The sequence below is a fragment of the Labeo rohita genome, chromosome 1 (genome assembly GCF_022985175.1).
Source record: "Labeo rohita strain BAU-BD-2019 chromosome 1, IGBB_LRoh.1.0, whole genome shotgun sequence".
Classification (NCBI taxonomy): Eukaryota; Metazoa; Chordata; class Actinopteri; order Cypriniformes; family Cyprinidae; genus Labeo; species Labeo rohita.
Window position 1 is genome coordinate 30,696,280 of NC_066869.1, and position 17,738 is coordinate 30,714,017.

Consider the following 17,738-nt stretch of genomic DNA (forward strand, 5'->3'; position numbering starts at 1 on the left):
CAGAGCAGTGGTAAGCAAGGACTGGAATTGAGAACTGCTAGACTAATTTATACCTCTTAAATTGGTTTATTAAAATAAAAAGTTAAATGAGGGCACATTATAACTCAGGACCTCTGATTCTCACAATGAAAATACTACTAAAATTATCAAAACTAGTTATTGATTCATGCATTTTTATGCATGTATATATAATCCCATACAGACATACAGAATCTCAGAACTGAAAATGGCAGAAGTAACAATGAAGTTCAGTCATGACAACTTTCAGAAAGGACTGTAAAATCTTTATTCATGCAAACAGAATGTGCATAAGTTTGGTCTTGGCGAACTAAATCTGCTACGCTGCTGCTGCGGAGCAAGAAGACTTCCTTCAGCTAAATGCTCAAATCATAAAATAAAAGGAACATGCTGCTGTTGCATTCAGAATACGTAAAGGTTCACGCACAGTAATGAGTATGTGAACCCAATTGGCTGAGAACACTGAACTGAATGAACCAGTTAGAGCGCAAACAGAGAATAGAGAAAATAAATGTCATATGATCACTTGAATGGGTCAGCAAGAACAAGAGCTGCCTCAAATCATTGTGAAACCAGTTAACGATAAATTACTTTATGTCAACAAACAGGCACTAAATGTGCCTGTTTGAACAGTAATTTAATAAATTATGGAGTTTTTTTTTTATCTAAAAGTTGTCATGAATTTGAGAAAACACATTTTCCCTTTTCACATATATGAGGTCATATGAAAAGTCTTGCCTTCAGACTGTCGGCAAGGTCTGGGAACCTTGGCTGCTTTGAATGCCCAAGGACCGCCCAAGAGGCCATATGACTGACAGGTAAAGTAACCAATCGCGTTCCATTTTGTGTCACATCATGCTTAGGGGCATGGATATGTCCCCACAATCACAGACCAGTGTGTAAAACTCTTGGACGTATTTTAAAGAGTCTATGTCGCCAACTTCACAACTTTCACATTCTGAAAATTAGGGCTTATCAGGATCAACTACATGTTACATTTTCAGTAGGGCTGCACGATAAATCGCATGTGATTGTGAGGTGCGCTTAGTCAGTGAAGCCGGTTCTCTGATTAATAGTAAATCTCCATCACATGCGTTCAGCTGGAGCGGCAATTAATATACAGAGCCGTAAATCACTGACAAGCTACGCAAAATTGCACTCATAATCGCATATGAATTGCATTCGATTAGGAGCGCGATTTTGCGTAGCTTGTCAGTGATTTACGGCTCTGTGTATTAACTGCTGCTCCAGCTGAATGCACGTGATGGAGCTTTACTACTAATCAAAGTACCGGCTTTACTGACTAAGCGTGCCTCACAATCACATGCGATTTATCGTGCAGCCCTACTGAAAATGTATTTTTTTAAAAGAAAGAAAAACGTTCGAATTAGACACTCAAAAAAAAAACAAAAAAAAAACGGGAATTTAATTTTTTGCCACATCGCTTAGCCCTACCTGCAAGCTTTCTGATTTTGCTGATTTTCAGTTTTTTATATTTAAACTTTCTTTGTAAGTTATATATTTTATATTAGGCCTACAGCATGGTGTATTTTATTCATTTTGTTAATAAGTTTTATGTTTAATATAAGTTAGTTTGTTTTGTTGTTGTCATTTCAAGCAATTGACGCTAATTTGAAAGTGAAAGTAAAAAGTGCACGGGCATTTACAAGCTATTTAAAAATGAAGCAAAGTGAAGAAAAACAAGGGAAAACTCAAGTGAAATCAGAAAATGTTTTTTATTTCTAAATTATGCTTTTGATGTAAAATACTACTAACATTATGGGTGCACCTCGGGAAACATTATAAAATAAAAACCCCACTGAGATCTTACAGCCACCACAAATTTCAATGCATTTAACAATTTACAATTTTGCTGTTGACCATTAAATTCCTCTATACAAAAAGCAACAATTGCTTTTGTTAAAGATTACAGCATGTCAATGTTTTATTTTTACTTTTTTATTGGTGACATAAGAGCAGGGGTGTCCAATCCTGCTCCTGGAGGACCACTATCCTGCAGAGTTTAGCCCCAGCCTGCTTCAACATACTTGCCTGGAAGTTTCTAGTGAGTATGAAGTATGATTACTTTGGTTTTAATTAGGGTTGGAGCTAAACTCTTCAGGACAGTGGCACTCCAGGAACAGGCTTTGATACCTGCATGAGAGTGTTGAATTAGTATTCATATTTAAAAAAAAAAAAAAAAACTACTCACAACGGACCCTGAACTTCTCCCCTGAGCTGGCCTGTGATCCAGTCTGAGAGCTGGAGTTACTGGAGCCAGAAGAACTCCCACTGCCTGGTCTAGATGAGAGCTGTTCAACCCGCTCCCACAGCAGTCGTGGCTCCATGTTACTAAGAAGAATAGAGGTCAAAAGACAAATTTACTGAAATTTTCTTGAGAAATACAAACCTATACATGTAATGTCAGAGGTGAATATTTTGCATAGAAGTTATGTTAAAAAAAGATCACACATTCCAGCATTCCTCTGTCCAGCTTGGTTGTTATGCTGCCCAGTTTGTAGTGGAGAATCTCGACGGGACAACACAGGAGATCTGGATGTTGTTCTTACTGGCACCTTGCAAGAAAGGATCTTGTGAATATTACATACATATTATTATATTACATTTGATTTTAAAGCAATTAGCTCAAATTATTTCTTGTATAGCAACAAGCAGCATTATCAGGGATCGAGCAATTTTTAAAAATTACCAAACACTGCAAATTTAAAAGAAGCAGTCTTGATGCTTGGTGGTGCATTTCAACACAGTCAAATAGTGTTTTAGGTCCTCTTTAGCTGTTGTACCCTGTAGCATTGCAATTCATATACTTTTTAATTCATAATACTTTTTTTCCCCATGTATACCAAGTTTTGTTAAGGTTGTATATTGCAATAGCATGATACAGACTAGGGACCATATCATACATGCCAGTATTCATCATTTGTTTATTTGTTTATCTTTAAACATCATGCCAGCTTCTGTGGTTCTTTTTATGGCAAGAAAATTTTATGGTGAGAAAATGTTATAGTAAAACTTTATCAGGTTTTTCTATTTTTGTTAATATTTCTAAAATTATATTTGTTTTCCATATTTCATGGTAAGCAAATAGTTTTTGTCACCTATAAACATTAATTAATACACATATAATCACATTAACTATGATCAATGGCAGATCAACCACAATTGCATGACTCCTGATAACAAACCTTGTTTGTTTGTTCTTGCGAACACTCAAATGTGCTTGTGTGACACACGAGATCAAATCTTGATGGCTCTCGTGCATCAAGCAAGCACATTTCCATTATATATTAGCGGTGGTAGAAAAAAATCGATTCCCGTGCAATTCTCTCTTCGCGATTCTGGGCTTGTTTTTCCCCCGCATATGGCACGTGTGCGCGCTAAAGACGTGGCGGGCTTCATTGCACAGAATTTGCGCTGTGAGACACGTGCGCATTGATTGACAGTGTGTGCTTCCACCCACGTTTTACTTTAGATATACTTACATCAATGCTGTTTGGAATGTAGTACTATTAGATGCACGAAACTCGCGCACAGACAGACTTTCAGGTGCGCTTTGTGTTTGTTGTCGTGAAGATCGATTGCGGCTGCGGTTAAATGCACTTGCATTTTCGAATACTTTTATACGAAACTGATGTTCACATAGCCAGATATGTTTTCAGAGCAGGACAAAACATCTGATATATCGAAATAGATCTGTGCATTAAGGCCAAAGTATACTTCAATTTTTACACGTACGCTTACATCAGAACAGTACGCGCACCACCCGATTTTTGTACGCGCAGGTCGCGGCATTTAAGTTATTTTGAAGTAATCAGTCGTTCCACCAGGAGGCAACACTGTCCGGGCCGATTGTTTCACAACAGAAAACGAAAGTAATAAGACGGAAAAACAACAACAACAACAACAACAACAAAAAATAGCAAAGACCGCAACAACAAAAAACGCTCACAATGACCATCGCTTGTGCGCGAGAGGACATGCGACAGCCCAGCTTTGGTTTAAAAGAGTTCAAAAATATGAGATGTCAGTCATAACTTAATGTGGAAAAATAAAGCAGACACTGGACATGGATGAAGCTTTCTATAGCGCATGTGTCGACCGTCCGCGTTCGCGCACAACATCGACTGTACGCATACGCTAGCGTACCCGTACAAAAACGAAGTATACTTTGGGCTTTAGTGTGAATGCAGTCTGTTAAAACTGCCACTGTTTATGATCTCATCAGTAATAATCAACCGACAATAATGCTGAGGAAAAATAAAAACCTATAAGTATTGTCTGTAAACTTTCGGATACTTAAAGAACACTTATTTTAAATAAGTGATTGTTTTAAAAAGTATCCTGCTTATATAATAAAAAAAATAAAGTAAATTTTGCACAAAATAAATTTGATATAAAATTTATATGAAAATGTAGCCATGTGCAGTAATATTGAAAACCAAGAATGTAAGGCATTGTGATACTGAGTTAATAATGAAAATCATAATTGAATTGAATCATGAAACCAGTGAAGATTCACACTCCTACTTTTAAGATGGTAATACTGACATACAGAGATTCCAACTATAAACAAAAAGCATAGCATTGGTTAAAATGTATGCTTGTAAAGACATATTTGCACAGCAGAAGAATTAATTGGGGAAAAAATGTAGATCAAGAATCGTTTTGGAATCAGACTGTGACTCCCAGAATCGGAATCGGATTGTGAAGTGCCTGAAGATTCCCATCCTTAATATATATATATGTATATACACACATATACATATATACACACACACGTACACGCACACACACACACACAGGTGCATTAGAATATCGTGGAAAAGTTCATTTATTTCAGTAATTCAACTCAAATTGTGAAACTTGTGTATTAAATAAATTCAATGCACACAGACTGAAGTAGTTTAAGTCTTTAGTTCTTTTAATTGTGATGATTTTGGCTCACATTTAACAAAAACCCACCAATTCACCATCTCAACAAATTAGAATATGGTGACATGCAATTAGCTGATCAACTCAAAACACCTGCAAAGGTTTCCTGAGCCTTCAAAATGGTCTCTCAGTTTGGTTCACTAGGCTACACAATCATGGGGAACACTGCTGATCTGACAGTCGTCCAGAAGACAATCATTGATACCCTTCACAAGGAGGGTAAGCCACAAACATTTATTGCCAAAGAAGCTGGCTGTTCACAGAGTGCTGTATCAAAGCATGTTAACAGAAAATTGAGTGGAAGGAAAAAGTGTGAAAGAAAAAGATGCACAACAAATCAAAGAACCGCAGCCTTGAGATGCTTGTCAAGCAACATCGATTTAAGAATTTGGGTGAACTTCACAAGGAATAGACTGAGGCTGGGGTCAAGGCATCAAGAGCCACCACACATAGATGTGTCAAGTTGTCGTATTCCTCTTGTTTGGGGTGCAATGTCATCTGCTGGTGTTGGTCCACTGTTTTTTAAAAACCAAAGTCACTGCATCCATTTACCAAGAAATTTTAGAGCACTTCATACTTCCTTCTGCTGACCAGCTTTTTAAAGATGCTGATTTTATTTTCCAGCAGGATTTGGCACCTGCCCACACTGCCAAAAGCACTTAAAAGTTGGTTAAATGACCATGGTGTTGGTGTGCTTGGCTGGCCAGCAAACTCACCAGACCTGAACCCCATAGAGAATCTATGGGGTATTGTCAAGAGGAAAATGAGAAAGAGACCAAAAAATGCAGATAAGCTGAAGGCCACTGTCAAAGAAACCTGGGCTTCCATAACACCTCAGCAGTGTCACAGACTGATCACCTCCATGCCACGCTGAATTGAGGCAGTAATTAAAGCAAAAGTAGCCCCTACCAAGTATTGAGTGCATATACAGTAAATGAACATACTTTCCAGAAGGCCAACAATTCACTAAAAATGTTTTTTTTTTTTTTTTTTTTTTATTGGTCTTATGAAGTATTCTAATTTGTTGAGATAGTGAATTTGGTGGGTTTTTGTTAAATGTGTGCCAAAATCATCACAATTAAAAGAACCAAAGACTTGAACCACTTAAGTCTATGTGCATTGAATTTATTTAATACACGAGTTTCACAATTTGAGTAGAATTACTGAAATAAATGAACTATTCCATAACATTCTAATTTATTGAGATGCACCTGTATATATATATACACACAGTACTGTGCAAAAGTCTTAGGCCACTAGTATTTTCATCAGCTAAAAAATGGTTTAGGGTCAGTTAAAGTCTGTCTTTTGCTGTAGTGTGTCAGTAGGAAATATCAGATTACATTTCCAAACATTCATTTTGCCAGTAATCGTAATAATCCAGTGAGATTTTTGTTTGCACAAGGAGTCTGACAACAGCGAGTGCTCTGCACAGAGATCTGATCTCATCATCACCCAGTCTGTCTGGAATGACATGAAGAAACAGAACAAACTCAGACTAAATCCAGAAGAACTGTGACAAAGTCTCCAGGATGGTTCAAGAAACCTACCTGCAAAGCTGCAGCACTGTTAAAAGTTTTAGGCACTTGTGTAAAAAGGCTGTAAAATGAGGATGCTGTCATAAATAGATTTTCTTTATCAATTACCTTCTATTAACTAAATGAAATCAACATTTGGTGCGACCATTCTTTGCGTTTACAGCAGCTTTTGCACTTGCGCAAAATTTTTCAGGTAGCTTTGCAGGTAGGTCTCTTGAAGCATCTTGGAGACGTTGCCACAGTTCTTCTGGATTTACTCTGTTTCAGTTTGTTCTGTGTCTTCTTGTCATTCCAGGAAGACTGGATGATGATGAGATTAGATCTGGCTGTTGTCAGACTCCTTGTGCAAACAAAAATCTCACTAGATTATTACAATTAATGGCAAACAGAATGTTTGGAAATGTAAACCGATATTTTTTACTGACACACTACAGCAAAAGATAGAAATAACTTACTTTAAACCATTTTTTAGCTGTTGAAAATGCTAGTGGCCTAAAACTTTTGCACAGTACTGTATATAGCCTAAATAATGTGTTCATTATACAAAGCAATCACGTCTTTTAGCAGATGGATTAAAGCACTCAATTCATATTCATTCTTCTGTGATGTCTTTATGAACTTTTTAAAGCTTGAAAGAAGAGGTATTTAAAAAAAAAAAAAAAAAAAAAGTGGGAGCATCTTCCGGGTCAAAGTAAACAAGCAGGACGTGACACTCATTCATTCAACAGTTGACAGGAGTGACGGGCAAATGAAGCCTCGTGAAGCACCAAGAATTTCCTCTGACTATTTCGGGAAAAGATTAAAAGCATTCAAGAGTGTGCGATCTGGTGGTTAGTAAAAAATAAAGCAGCCAAAAACCTGTGAAGCTCTGTCGGAAGAAGCATTCACCACAATTTCCATAGATCGATCTATGTTATATGCACAAATAAAAGCCTAACCGTGTGTGTGTTTGTTTGTTGAATTTCTGACTCTGATAAATTGATTTACCCACTGAACAGTGCCATTAAATGCCAGTACGAATATCGATATGATGTAATAGAAGAATAATGTACACATATATTCACTGCATATGGCATATATTTAATTTTCTTGAAATAATTTGTATTCCTTATATTACTTGTATGACTGGGTATTTAAAAATGTAATTATTAAATAGGTCCCAATGCAAATGTACACGCAAAGTAAGATCTCGGGGTTGAACGTTAGGACACGCAAAGTGAATCGCGCACATGACTGGACAGAAAGTGAGGCTTCTACAAAAGGAATTTCTACGTTAACAAGCCTCGAATCAAGGCTTCATCTGGCATGCCCTTTAACAGAAGCTCTGATGTCTCGGTTCAAATGCAATTTCACTAGTTAACAGTCATTCAAGATTTAGCGATCCATACTTGCTAATGATGCGGGAATACAAATTCGAAAAGCATATGTTGTCCATAAGAACGTAATGACATCTCTTATGAAGGTGTGCATCTTTACAAAGTAAACAAAGGCCTAAAAATCAATTAACCTCTTCGCAAATTAGCACACAAAATACCGTTGGTTTACTACGTCCACCGCCTCACCGGAAGTTGTACCCACATTCTTGTGGATACAATTTCAGAGTTATGGGTGAAAACTTAAATGTATTCATCATAATGCCACTTAGTACCAGACAGATGAAAATGAATCCATGGTCCCTTTTCTTACCCTTGGGGGCACCTCTTCATCAAGGGTCTGCTCAGGGGCCTCGTGGCCCCTGGACTGAGAAGGAGGTTGTGGGTGGTCAGGGTATGAAGGGTGCACTAGGTGGTGCTGGTGAGAGGAGTCCTGAGAGCGAAGATGCAGATGTGTAAAACTAGGAACAGGATCACTGAAGGACTGGGAGCGAGACACAGGGGGTGCAGATGAGTTGATCTTTAGAGCAGCTAAGTGAGACCACTGGACCTTTGAGGGAGGGGGAGAGAACAACAGGAAAGAGTGATATGGAAGGTAAACAAACTGAGCAGTGAGGAGTGAGCCACTGTGAAAGACACTGTGATGACACAGTAAGCATTACTTGGGATGGGAGATAAAACTTTGACTTTCTGATGCATTGCAATTGACCCTTTGCAAAGCCCCGCCCTCTTAGTTACTGTTGATATGTCCGACAAGCCATAGTGCTCTCCAGCCACACATCACACAGTGAAAAACACATCACGGAGCAAAGAGGAAGATGACAACGCGCCGACAGACAAGACAGAGCAGGTTACTTTACGTATTAAACAAAGTCTCAGCTTTCAAATTGTGTCAATTTGTAAGAAATTAAAAAAATAAAATGTTTTGTGGCTCTTTAATGTGTCATGACAGACTGCTTTAGCTTCAGTTCAAGCGACACATAAACAGATCATCTCTTCCTTTATACTAATTATAGCATGAAATAAACATAAAAAGGTATTTTGTTTCAACCACAGAAAGACGTCATTACACAATTTTTCAAGTTCTTGACTGACAGGCAATCTAACAAATCATTTTGCTGAATCTGTCATTTTGTCAGACAAACAAATCAGACAGGAAGGTAGGTTAACATCAGTGGACTTGAACTTGAAAAATGGTGTAATGACCATTAAAGAGAGAACTGACCCTTCTCAGAGAGTTTGATTACTCTCTGCGAAGGGTCAATTCTCTCTTTAATGTTTTTGAGCTTATTTTTTTTTATATGCAGTGCTACTTGTGCTAGAGACAGCCATATTCTTCTTGCTGGCAATTACACACTGTACTGGCTAGACCAGCCAGTCGCAACTATGCTTGTACTATGCTAAGACTGTGTCTTAGCAACTGGTTTGATCAAATAGCAGTTAGGCAAGGAGTAATCAGTTTCACTTTTCACAGAATCAGAATTGGATCAGATTGTGAGATTCCCACCCCTAGCCATTACTGTGTGTTTACACCTAAGAAAAAGACATGCTCTATAATACAAACACACAAAGTAACTGAACAGACACAAAGGTATTAAACTGGTACCCCTTATGAGTTGACAATTACACTTTTAGGTTTAAACAATTTGAATATCTCTCTTATAATTGAATTGGGTTAAACAGAGACATAGAGACAGATGGCAGAAGAAAAAAAACAGGAGTGTTATCTCAGGTTACTTGTGGTTCCATAGGCCTGTGCATGCCTGAGGACTCAGTGGAGGAGTTTCCATTGGAGTGCGGTTCAGATCCTTGTGGCAAAGGAGTCTGTTTGGGTGGAGCAGCGTGAGGGGTGCCCTGAAGATTCTTACGATACCTTTCATCAGCCTAGGAGAGGGACAAACAGGGCAGGGAAAAAAACAAAAACAAAAAACAAACAGCAGGTGTCAAGGCAACAGACAGAATATGTTCCTCATGACATCATGTTAATATTTGACTGAGGCAGAATGGATAAGTGTATGGCATGCCGTTTTAGCTTAAAATATTCTAAGCGTTACTCGTCGTAATTGCATTTTTACTAGTAACAATTCAATTAGAGAGCTCTATAATAAAATCTTTACTAGTAACAATGGCAATTAGAGAGCTCTCTAATTCAGTTCTTACTAGTAACAATTATAATTAGAGAGCTCTCTAATTAAATTCTTACTAGTAACAATTGAATTATAGAGCTCTCTAATTGAATTAGAGAGCTCTGCAATTACATTCTTACTAGTAACAATTCATTTAGAGAGCTCTACAACTCAATTCTTACTAGTAACAATGCCATTTAGAGAGCTCTTTAATGCAATTCTTACTAGTAAGAATTGAATTAGAGAGCTCTGCAATTGTATTCTTACTAGTAACAATTCAATTATAGAGCGCTACAATTCAGTTCCTACTAGTAACAATGCATATTAGAGAGCTCTCTAATTCAGTTCTTACTAGTAAAAATGAAATTACAGAGCTCTCCAATTCAATTTTTACTAGTAAGAAATCCAGTTACAGAGCTCTACAATTGTATTCTTACTAGTAAAAAGGCATATTCATTAGATGCTAAACAGATTCGCGGTTACACCCATTTCCCTTTCTAAATCCCGCCTGCGGTGATGCACTTCAAAATAAAAGCCCCTTAAGCATGAATTAATAGCATTTTCATTGTGTCAGAATGACCATAAAAGTGAGATAACAGCTTGGATATGTTTTTTATTATTAAAAAATAATTTGTAATCACTAGATTAATTTACATTTTTATAATCTTGAAACACTTAAAAGCAAAGACGACACACAAATGTTCACTCTAAAAAAAAAAATAAAATAATAATGTCGGTCAAAATGTCCGGTAATGATGAAGTTTGCCAGACAGAATTTAATCTCATTTTGGTTTATTATGGAGTGTAACATGCATGCAGAATTTTGAGCTACATATATATGCTAATTAATAGGCTAGTCAATACTCATTTATTTATTTATTTATTTTATTATTATTATTATTTTTTTTTTTGTTCAGACATTGGGAAAGGAATAAAACTGCGATATTATGTTGGATCAATAAACTTAATTAGGGGATATATTTTGCTGAGTATGCAGTTGTCCTGGAATCATGGCTGGTTTTGTCCTGTCTAAAACCGCCAGTAGGTGTCAGCCCAACCCTGTCGTAAATGAATGATTCATTTAAAACACAGATTCATGCAAGTACGAAACATGTTGTTTTAAGTCACGCAACAGTTCTGTTCCAGCGTTGTTCTATTTGTGTTGGTGAAACAAAAATGGACAATATTGTGTCCAAAACTCATTAGGCTATATTAATTTCTTGTTTGTTGAACTGTGAAAAAAACAATAGCCTACCATATTCACGATCAAGCTCATGAGCTGATATTTGGAAAACGGCACTATTGCTTGTGTGATATTGCTTAAAAAAATATGTTATAAATATTAAAGAACAAATTTGCCCTCATAACTTTAATTATGCATTCAAAAAGGTTTATCATCATGCAGTAAGTGCGTTTGGACTCTCAAGACATGTTTTTTTCTTCTTATTTATTTATTTATTTTATTTTATTTTATTTATTTATTTACTTATATATTTATCTTTTGGCAAAGTGAGTGACATGCTCAGTGTCAACAATTATGGTATTAGTCCTAGCTTAAAATCTTTTCTGTACGTGAATTCACCTTTAAAAAATTACTTACAGTAGGCTATTACCTAGGTTATATTTTAACTGTGTAAAGCTTTTTGAAATCTCTAGCTCAGTTATTTCCGGTTATGTACATTTTCAATGCGCCGTAATCATCTAGTTGACTTAAACGCCTAATAAAATGAGATTTCGGGGGATGATTCGGGAATTTTCAGAGACAGGAGAAGACAATAGTCGCACTCCTAAAAGTTTAACGTCGTTAAATATGGCAGTTATCGCACATTCATTCAGCCATTTTAAGAATATTCAGCCAATGGAATAAGCAGGGGCTCGGAATAAGAGCACCAACGCACACAAACAAATGGTTTTACTACAAATAAGGCCAAAAATTCCAATTGAAGTTAAACCATATAACCACAAATTAATTCGGGTTTTACTACACTGTCCATAATTTAACGATGGTAGGCTATTTGTAGTAAAAGTGTTGTTATACAAATGGTAAAAATGGGAAAAACATGGTTAATTTTCCTAAGGGTGTTTATCAGTCAAACTCATTTAAAACTGTACATTCATCAGGTATGAAATATGATCAGTAAAAGAAAAATACCGTTCGTGAGAATTCGGCAGGTTAGTGGGGAAATATATTTATTTATTATTCAGAATGCACATACTGAAGGGAAATATATTTATAGTAACTTTTCGGCACGTTGAATATGATTCATGTTAATGCAGAGAATATAGTTGTTTTTTTAAAAAAGAAATGCCAGCCCTAAAATGTAGTAATAATCTGCGTTCTCATGAGAAACTGCGCTGGACGTTAACCGGAAGTAGAACGCATAAGTAGTTGTGCAAGTAGACCAGCCCAAACTCGAACTCAGGACACCCGTAATGCAAGGCCGTTATATATCAATGGACTGCCCAGGAGCCCATCAGGACAGGCATTCACCCATGTCATGAATATGCATGAGGCGCAATTATCATAATGAGGTCGTGTTGAATAGAGAGCTCTACAATGCAATTCTTACTAGTAAGAATCGCTATTGTAGAGCTCTACAATTACATTTTTACTAGTAAGAATGCAATTACACAGCTCTACAACTGCATTCTTACTAGTAAGAAATACAGTTAGAGAGCTCTCTATTACAATTCTTACTAGTAACAGTTGAATTAGAGAGCTCTGTAATTGAATTAGAGAGCTCTGCAATGGCATTCTTACTAGTAAAAATTCGGTTAGAGAGCTCTCTAATTCAAATTTTACTAGTAAGAATTAAAGTTAGAGAGCTCTTTAATGCAATTTGTACTAGTAACAATTGAATTAGAGAGCTCTCTAATCGAATTAGAGAGCTCTGCAGTTGCATTCTTACTAGTGACAATTGAGATAGAGAGCTCTACAAATGAATTCTTACTAGTAATAATTACAATTAGAGAGCTCTTTAATGCAATTATTACTAGTAACAACTGAATTAGAGAGCTCTTTAATTCAGTTAGAGAGCTCTTTAATTCAGTTTTTACTAGTAAGAATTCTAATTAGAGAGCTCTCTAATTCAATTTTTACTAGTAAGAATTCCATTTAGAGAGCTCTCTAATTCAGTTGTTACTAGTAAGAACTGTTTTAGAGAGCTCTTTAATTTAATTACAGAGCTCTGCAATTAAACATATCTTTAATGTGTTTTTTTACTAGTAAAAACTGAATTATAGATCTCTGTAATTGCATTTTTACTAGTAAGAATTAAATTAGAGAGCTCTCTATTCAGAATTGTTACTAGTAAAAATGTAATTGAAGAGCTCTCTAATTGAAAATTATTACTAGTAAAAATTGATTTAAAGAGCTCTCTAATTGGAATTGTTACTAGTAAAAATTGATTTAGAGAGCTCTCTAACTGGAATTGTTACTAGTAAGAATTCAATTGTAGAGCTCTCTAATTGTAATTCTTACTAGTAAAAATTCAGTTGTAGAGCTCTGTAATAAAAATGAATGGAAGTCAATGGAGACATATGACTAGTAAAAATTCATTTGTAGAGCTCTCTAATTGGAATTGTTACTAGTAATAATTGAATTAGAGAGCTCTCTAACTACAATTGTTACTAGTAATAATTGAATTAGAGAGCTCTCTAATTATAATTGTTACTAGTAAGAATTGAATTAGAGACCTCTCTAATTGCCATTGTTACTAGTAAAAATGTAATTATAGAGCTCTCTAATTCAATTATTACTAGTAAAAATGCAATTACGACGAGTAACACTTAGAATATTTTAAGCTAAAACGGCTTGCCATATAAGTGTGAATGATACAACAGAGGAAGCTATATTACGACAAAATCTGTGTAAAGCACATCATCCAAACACTATGCATGCCATCGTTTGCCAAAATGTAAAGGTTTCCGAATAAAGGTTTCAGGATAAAAATGCTACAAGCGGCATTAGTGCATGTTAGAGGAGTGCATTATGTGTACATGTGTTCAGGCCTCCCATAACACTACAGAGAATAATCCGTTTGGTAAATGGATGGGTGGACTGCATGAATATCTTTCTAGGCCAGGACTCCAGGCCATTTAAGAAAAGGAAAGGAAAGGATGTGACATGTGGCCAAGTATGATGCCCCATTGTAGATTTTAGCATCTCAATGTATTAGTATAATTTTGAAGTTTGATGTAAATTGCACGAATCCCTTGGAAGAGTATTTAAAATTCAGACCAAGCTGCTTTTTTCAAGATGTCAAACCACAACAGGACAAACTTACTGTACTATTGGCTATACAGGGTGTATCCTCGAGCCTTCATTATTGTCTCCTAATAACAACAGCTAATAATTTTGAACAATAACTGAAGTATGTGTGGCCGTGGTGGGCATACATTTAGAGAAAACAATGGCTTTGACACTTTGATCTTATCTACTTGTCATGTCCAGTGTATGACACCTTATTGCACAGCTAAATCTACAAATCCAACAATCTTATATTGCACAAACCAACAATCACTATAATTTAAAGAAAAAACATAATTAGAACATTAAACACAAAGTCATTATCCTGAAGTACTGAAATAATGAAACAACTGAAACAGTGTGATTTCATACTAGTAGTTTGGCCTGCTCCTGCAGCAGCTGTTGCTGAAGGATTTCAAGATGCCTTTGCTCCTCCTCGAGCTGTCGGTGGATAAACTCCTGTCAAACAAAGAGTGTCAAACAAGTGTTTAGCTTAAGTTCCACGTCATTATAAAAGTGAGATACCTATAAAGTCACCTGTTCAAGGTCAATTCTTCTCCTTTCCTCCTCGGCTCTTCTGCGCTCTTCTTCCTCTTTACGTCTAAGTTCCATTTCCTCCTTGTGTCTTTTGTCCTCCTGCTCCCTGCGTCTCTGCTCCCGCTCTTGCTGCCGTCTCATCTCACGCTCCCGTCGTTGTTGCTGTGAAAGTTAAGAGACTTTTTTTTTTTCTTCATATTTTTTTTCATACTTTTCTGGGGACAATTCAATTAGTTTGGGCTTTGCAACTGGAATATGTGTGACAACCAATTTCATTAACATTTAATCAACAATTTGTAACTTATTAGTCAACTAATCTAACAAACCCCCAGGCGACAGTCAAAAAACAATCTGTAAACAAGCCAGGAGTCAGCTACCTGTGGCAAGACGAGCAACAGGAAAAACTGCATACTGACGTATATTTTGAGGTACACATTCCTCATGTCACACAGCATGTTAAAAGTCATAAATACTATTGAAGTATGAGAATTAACTTGCACTAGTCTACAGATCCGCGTGGTTCTGACAAAGCATTTGCGTGTCCACTGCGCATTCAAGGTCCTTCAGATCAATGCCTCACACTGGTTTCATACCGCATGCGTAAGCAGGATGTAAGCAGCACATATTTTTTTCGGCACCCATGTTAACAGGTTAGAGTATTCACACCACATGCAGAGGCAGCACAGAAGCACACAGCAGGAGCAGAGGAGAAGGCGGCAGTGCCGCAAATCTCCCCAGTCCTAACAAAAGTGATAGTCATCTTTGATGGGTGGAGATGGTAGTGCGAGCCAGCAGAATGGTTGAGATGTGGCAGCAGGGAGCCTGGGCAAGCTGGGAACTAGCAGTAGAGCGCAAAGTTACTTGGGCCAAGCTCTGGAAATCTGAGCCAGACCGAATACATTTTTTTTAATCCAGGCCAGCTATGATGTACTACCAAGCTCATCCAATTTGTTCTGCTGGGGTAAGGCAGAGTCACCAACTTGCCCTCTGTGCCTGAAGAGAGGGACCTTGGATCAGCCTTAAGTGAGGGGTGTTATTACTGGCATCATGACAAAGTTCTGAAGGCCACAGCAGAAACTATCGCCACCCATCAAAGACGACTGTCACTTTTGTTAGGGCTGGGGAGAAGATAACAACATCTACCAGGACCACCTCTTCTGTCGCTAACATCTGGACATTACTGGGAGCTGAAAGTCAACCTGGGGAGGCAACTTAAGTTTCCTGAAACTGTTGCCATAACATCACTAAGGCCAGACGTTCATCTCAAAGGCTTACAAGCAGATCATCCTCCTAGAGCTCACAGTCCCCTGGGAGGATCAGATTAGGGAGGTCAATGAAAGGAAGAGAGCCAAGTACACAGAGGTGGTAGAAGAGTGCAAAAGAAAGTCACTGGCGAGCAAGGTGGAAGCCTTTTTATTGGGATGTAGAGAGTTTGCAGCCCATTCTCTCTGCAGGGTCTTCAACATGCTGGGCATCAGAGGGGCCAGTAGAAGAAGGGGTATCAAGTTGGCCACAGAGGCAGCGGAGGCTGCTTCAAGGTGGCTCCGGATCAGGAGAGGAGAGCCATGGGTGGGGTAGTGCTACCTCGACACAACCCAGCTGGGTCGCCAAGGCCAGTGGTTCCCAACCTTTTTTTGTCTGAGACCCTTGTTTTCCCAAGAAAATATTTTAGGGTCCCCCTTACATTTAATGATTTTATTGCTCTTGTAAGCATGCAGCAAGGATGACAAAAAATGTTGTTTTCAAACAAACAGTATGTTTATTACTATAACCAGATATGTTTATGCTTAAATAATAGCCTATATATAATACTGAAAATACAATAACAAAAACATCAGTAGGCCATTTGTAATTTAAAAATGTAAGCCTATAGAAGTAGCCTAAAAATTGGCCATATCTGAAATGCAATAACAAAAATATCAGTATTCACACTGGTGTGTAGGAAGAAAAGAATTAATATAGGCTATTACAAAATGACTGCTGTCTGGCACCTCAATACTTGCATGTTATTTGTGAGGCTTTATCAATCAGTGTGAGGACTGCTGCTGGCAGTGAGCAATAATTTGGTCAATGCGTGGAAAGATCTTGACAGGGCAAGATGCATATCATCCTCAAGGGTCAGTCTGGCCCTGTATTTGGTTTGGATTTGGCTGTCATGGTTGAAAACCCAGCTTCACAAAGGTAGGTGGTGCTAAAGGTAATCAGCATCTTCATTGCAGCAATGTGACAGACTGGGTGTTCTTCTGAAATTTCAGACCAGAATGATTCCAATGGAACCTCACTGAAATGGGCTTTCAGGCTGGCATCAGATGATATTTCTATAAGCTCTTCCAGAAGTCTTGATGGCAGAGTAGCTGGAAGCTTTGCTTCAGTGTTCTCAGTGAAGGGGTTTCTGATACACAGAAAATTAGCTGCCTGCTCCTCAGTTAGAGCTGGATTTCTCCAGAACCTTTGATAGATGCACTGTTATTTGACGTTAAATGATCTTAAAATCCAAGTGTCTGTTTGCAATAAATGAGTGTGCTCAAGCATGTCACTGATTCCAGAGGAGACAAAGGTTTTCCACATGTGTAGTTTTCTTTTGAAAGCCTCTACTCATCCATGCTGCACCACAGTATTTATGCTTGCACCTTGCATTGCTCTGTTAAACTTGTTCATTTCACTGAATATGTCTGAAAGGCAGCTGAGTTGAGTGAGCCATTTGTCTTTGTCCAAAAACTCTGCAAGGTCTGGTCTCTTGTCCGCAAGAAAGTCCTTCCCTCAGGCTGAAAAAAAAAAAAAAACATCAACACCCAGCGCCTACCTCTTTGCAGAGAGAAGTGAATAACCGGGAGGTGGTGACTCTGGCTTTCACAAAGTTCATGATTTTTACAGCCACATCAACTCCATGAAGACTGGGTTCCATTTCTTTTGTAGCAAGCTCCTCTCTGTGCAGAAAGCAGTG

General features: G+C 37.5%; 1 protein-coding gene across 3 annotated transcripts in view; it reads right to left on the reverse strand.

Moving 5' to 3' along the window:
• The window catches only part of LOC127162852 (mitogen-activated protein kinase kinase kinase kinase 4), a 74,421-nt gene that overhangs the window by 20,392 nt on the left and 36,291 nt on the right, over positions 1 to 17,738 (reverse strand). For 2 of the 3 annotated variants that reach the window (XM_051105748.1, XM_051105739.1), the window contains exons 13-18: positions 14,795 to 14,956; positions 14,630 to 14,716; positions 9,620 to 9,766; positions 8,196 to 8,432; positions 2,491 to 2,594; positions 2,231 to 2,370 (exon numbers count right to left, since the gene is read on the reverse strand). In XM_051105748.1, the coding sequence (XP_050961705.1) occupies positions 2,231 to 2,370; positions 2,491 to 2,594; positions 8,196 to 8,432; positions 9,620 to 9,766; positions 14,630 to 14,716; positions 14,795 to 14,956 (877 nt within the window). The remainder of the gene's footprint in view (positions 1 to 2,230; positions 2,371 to 2,490; positions 2,595 to 8,195; positions 8,433 to 9,619; positions 9,767 to 14,629; positions 14,717 to 14,794; positions 14,957 to 17,738) is intronic. The other variant, XM_051105755.1, reaches the window with a different exon arrangement.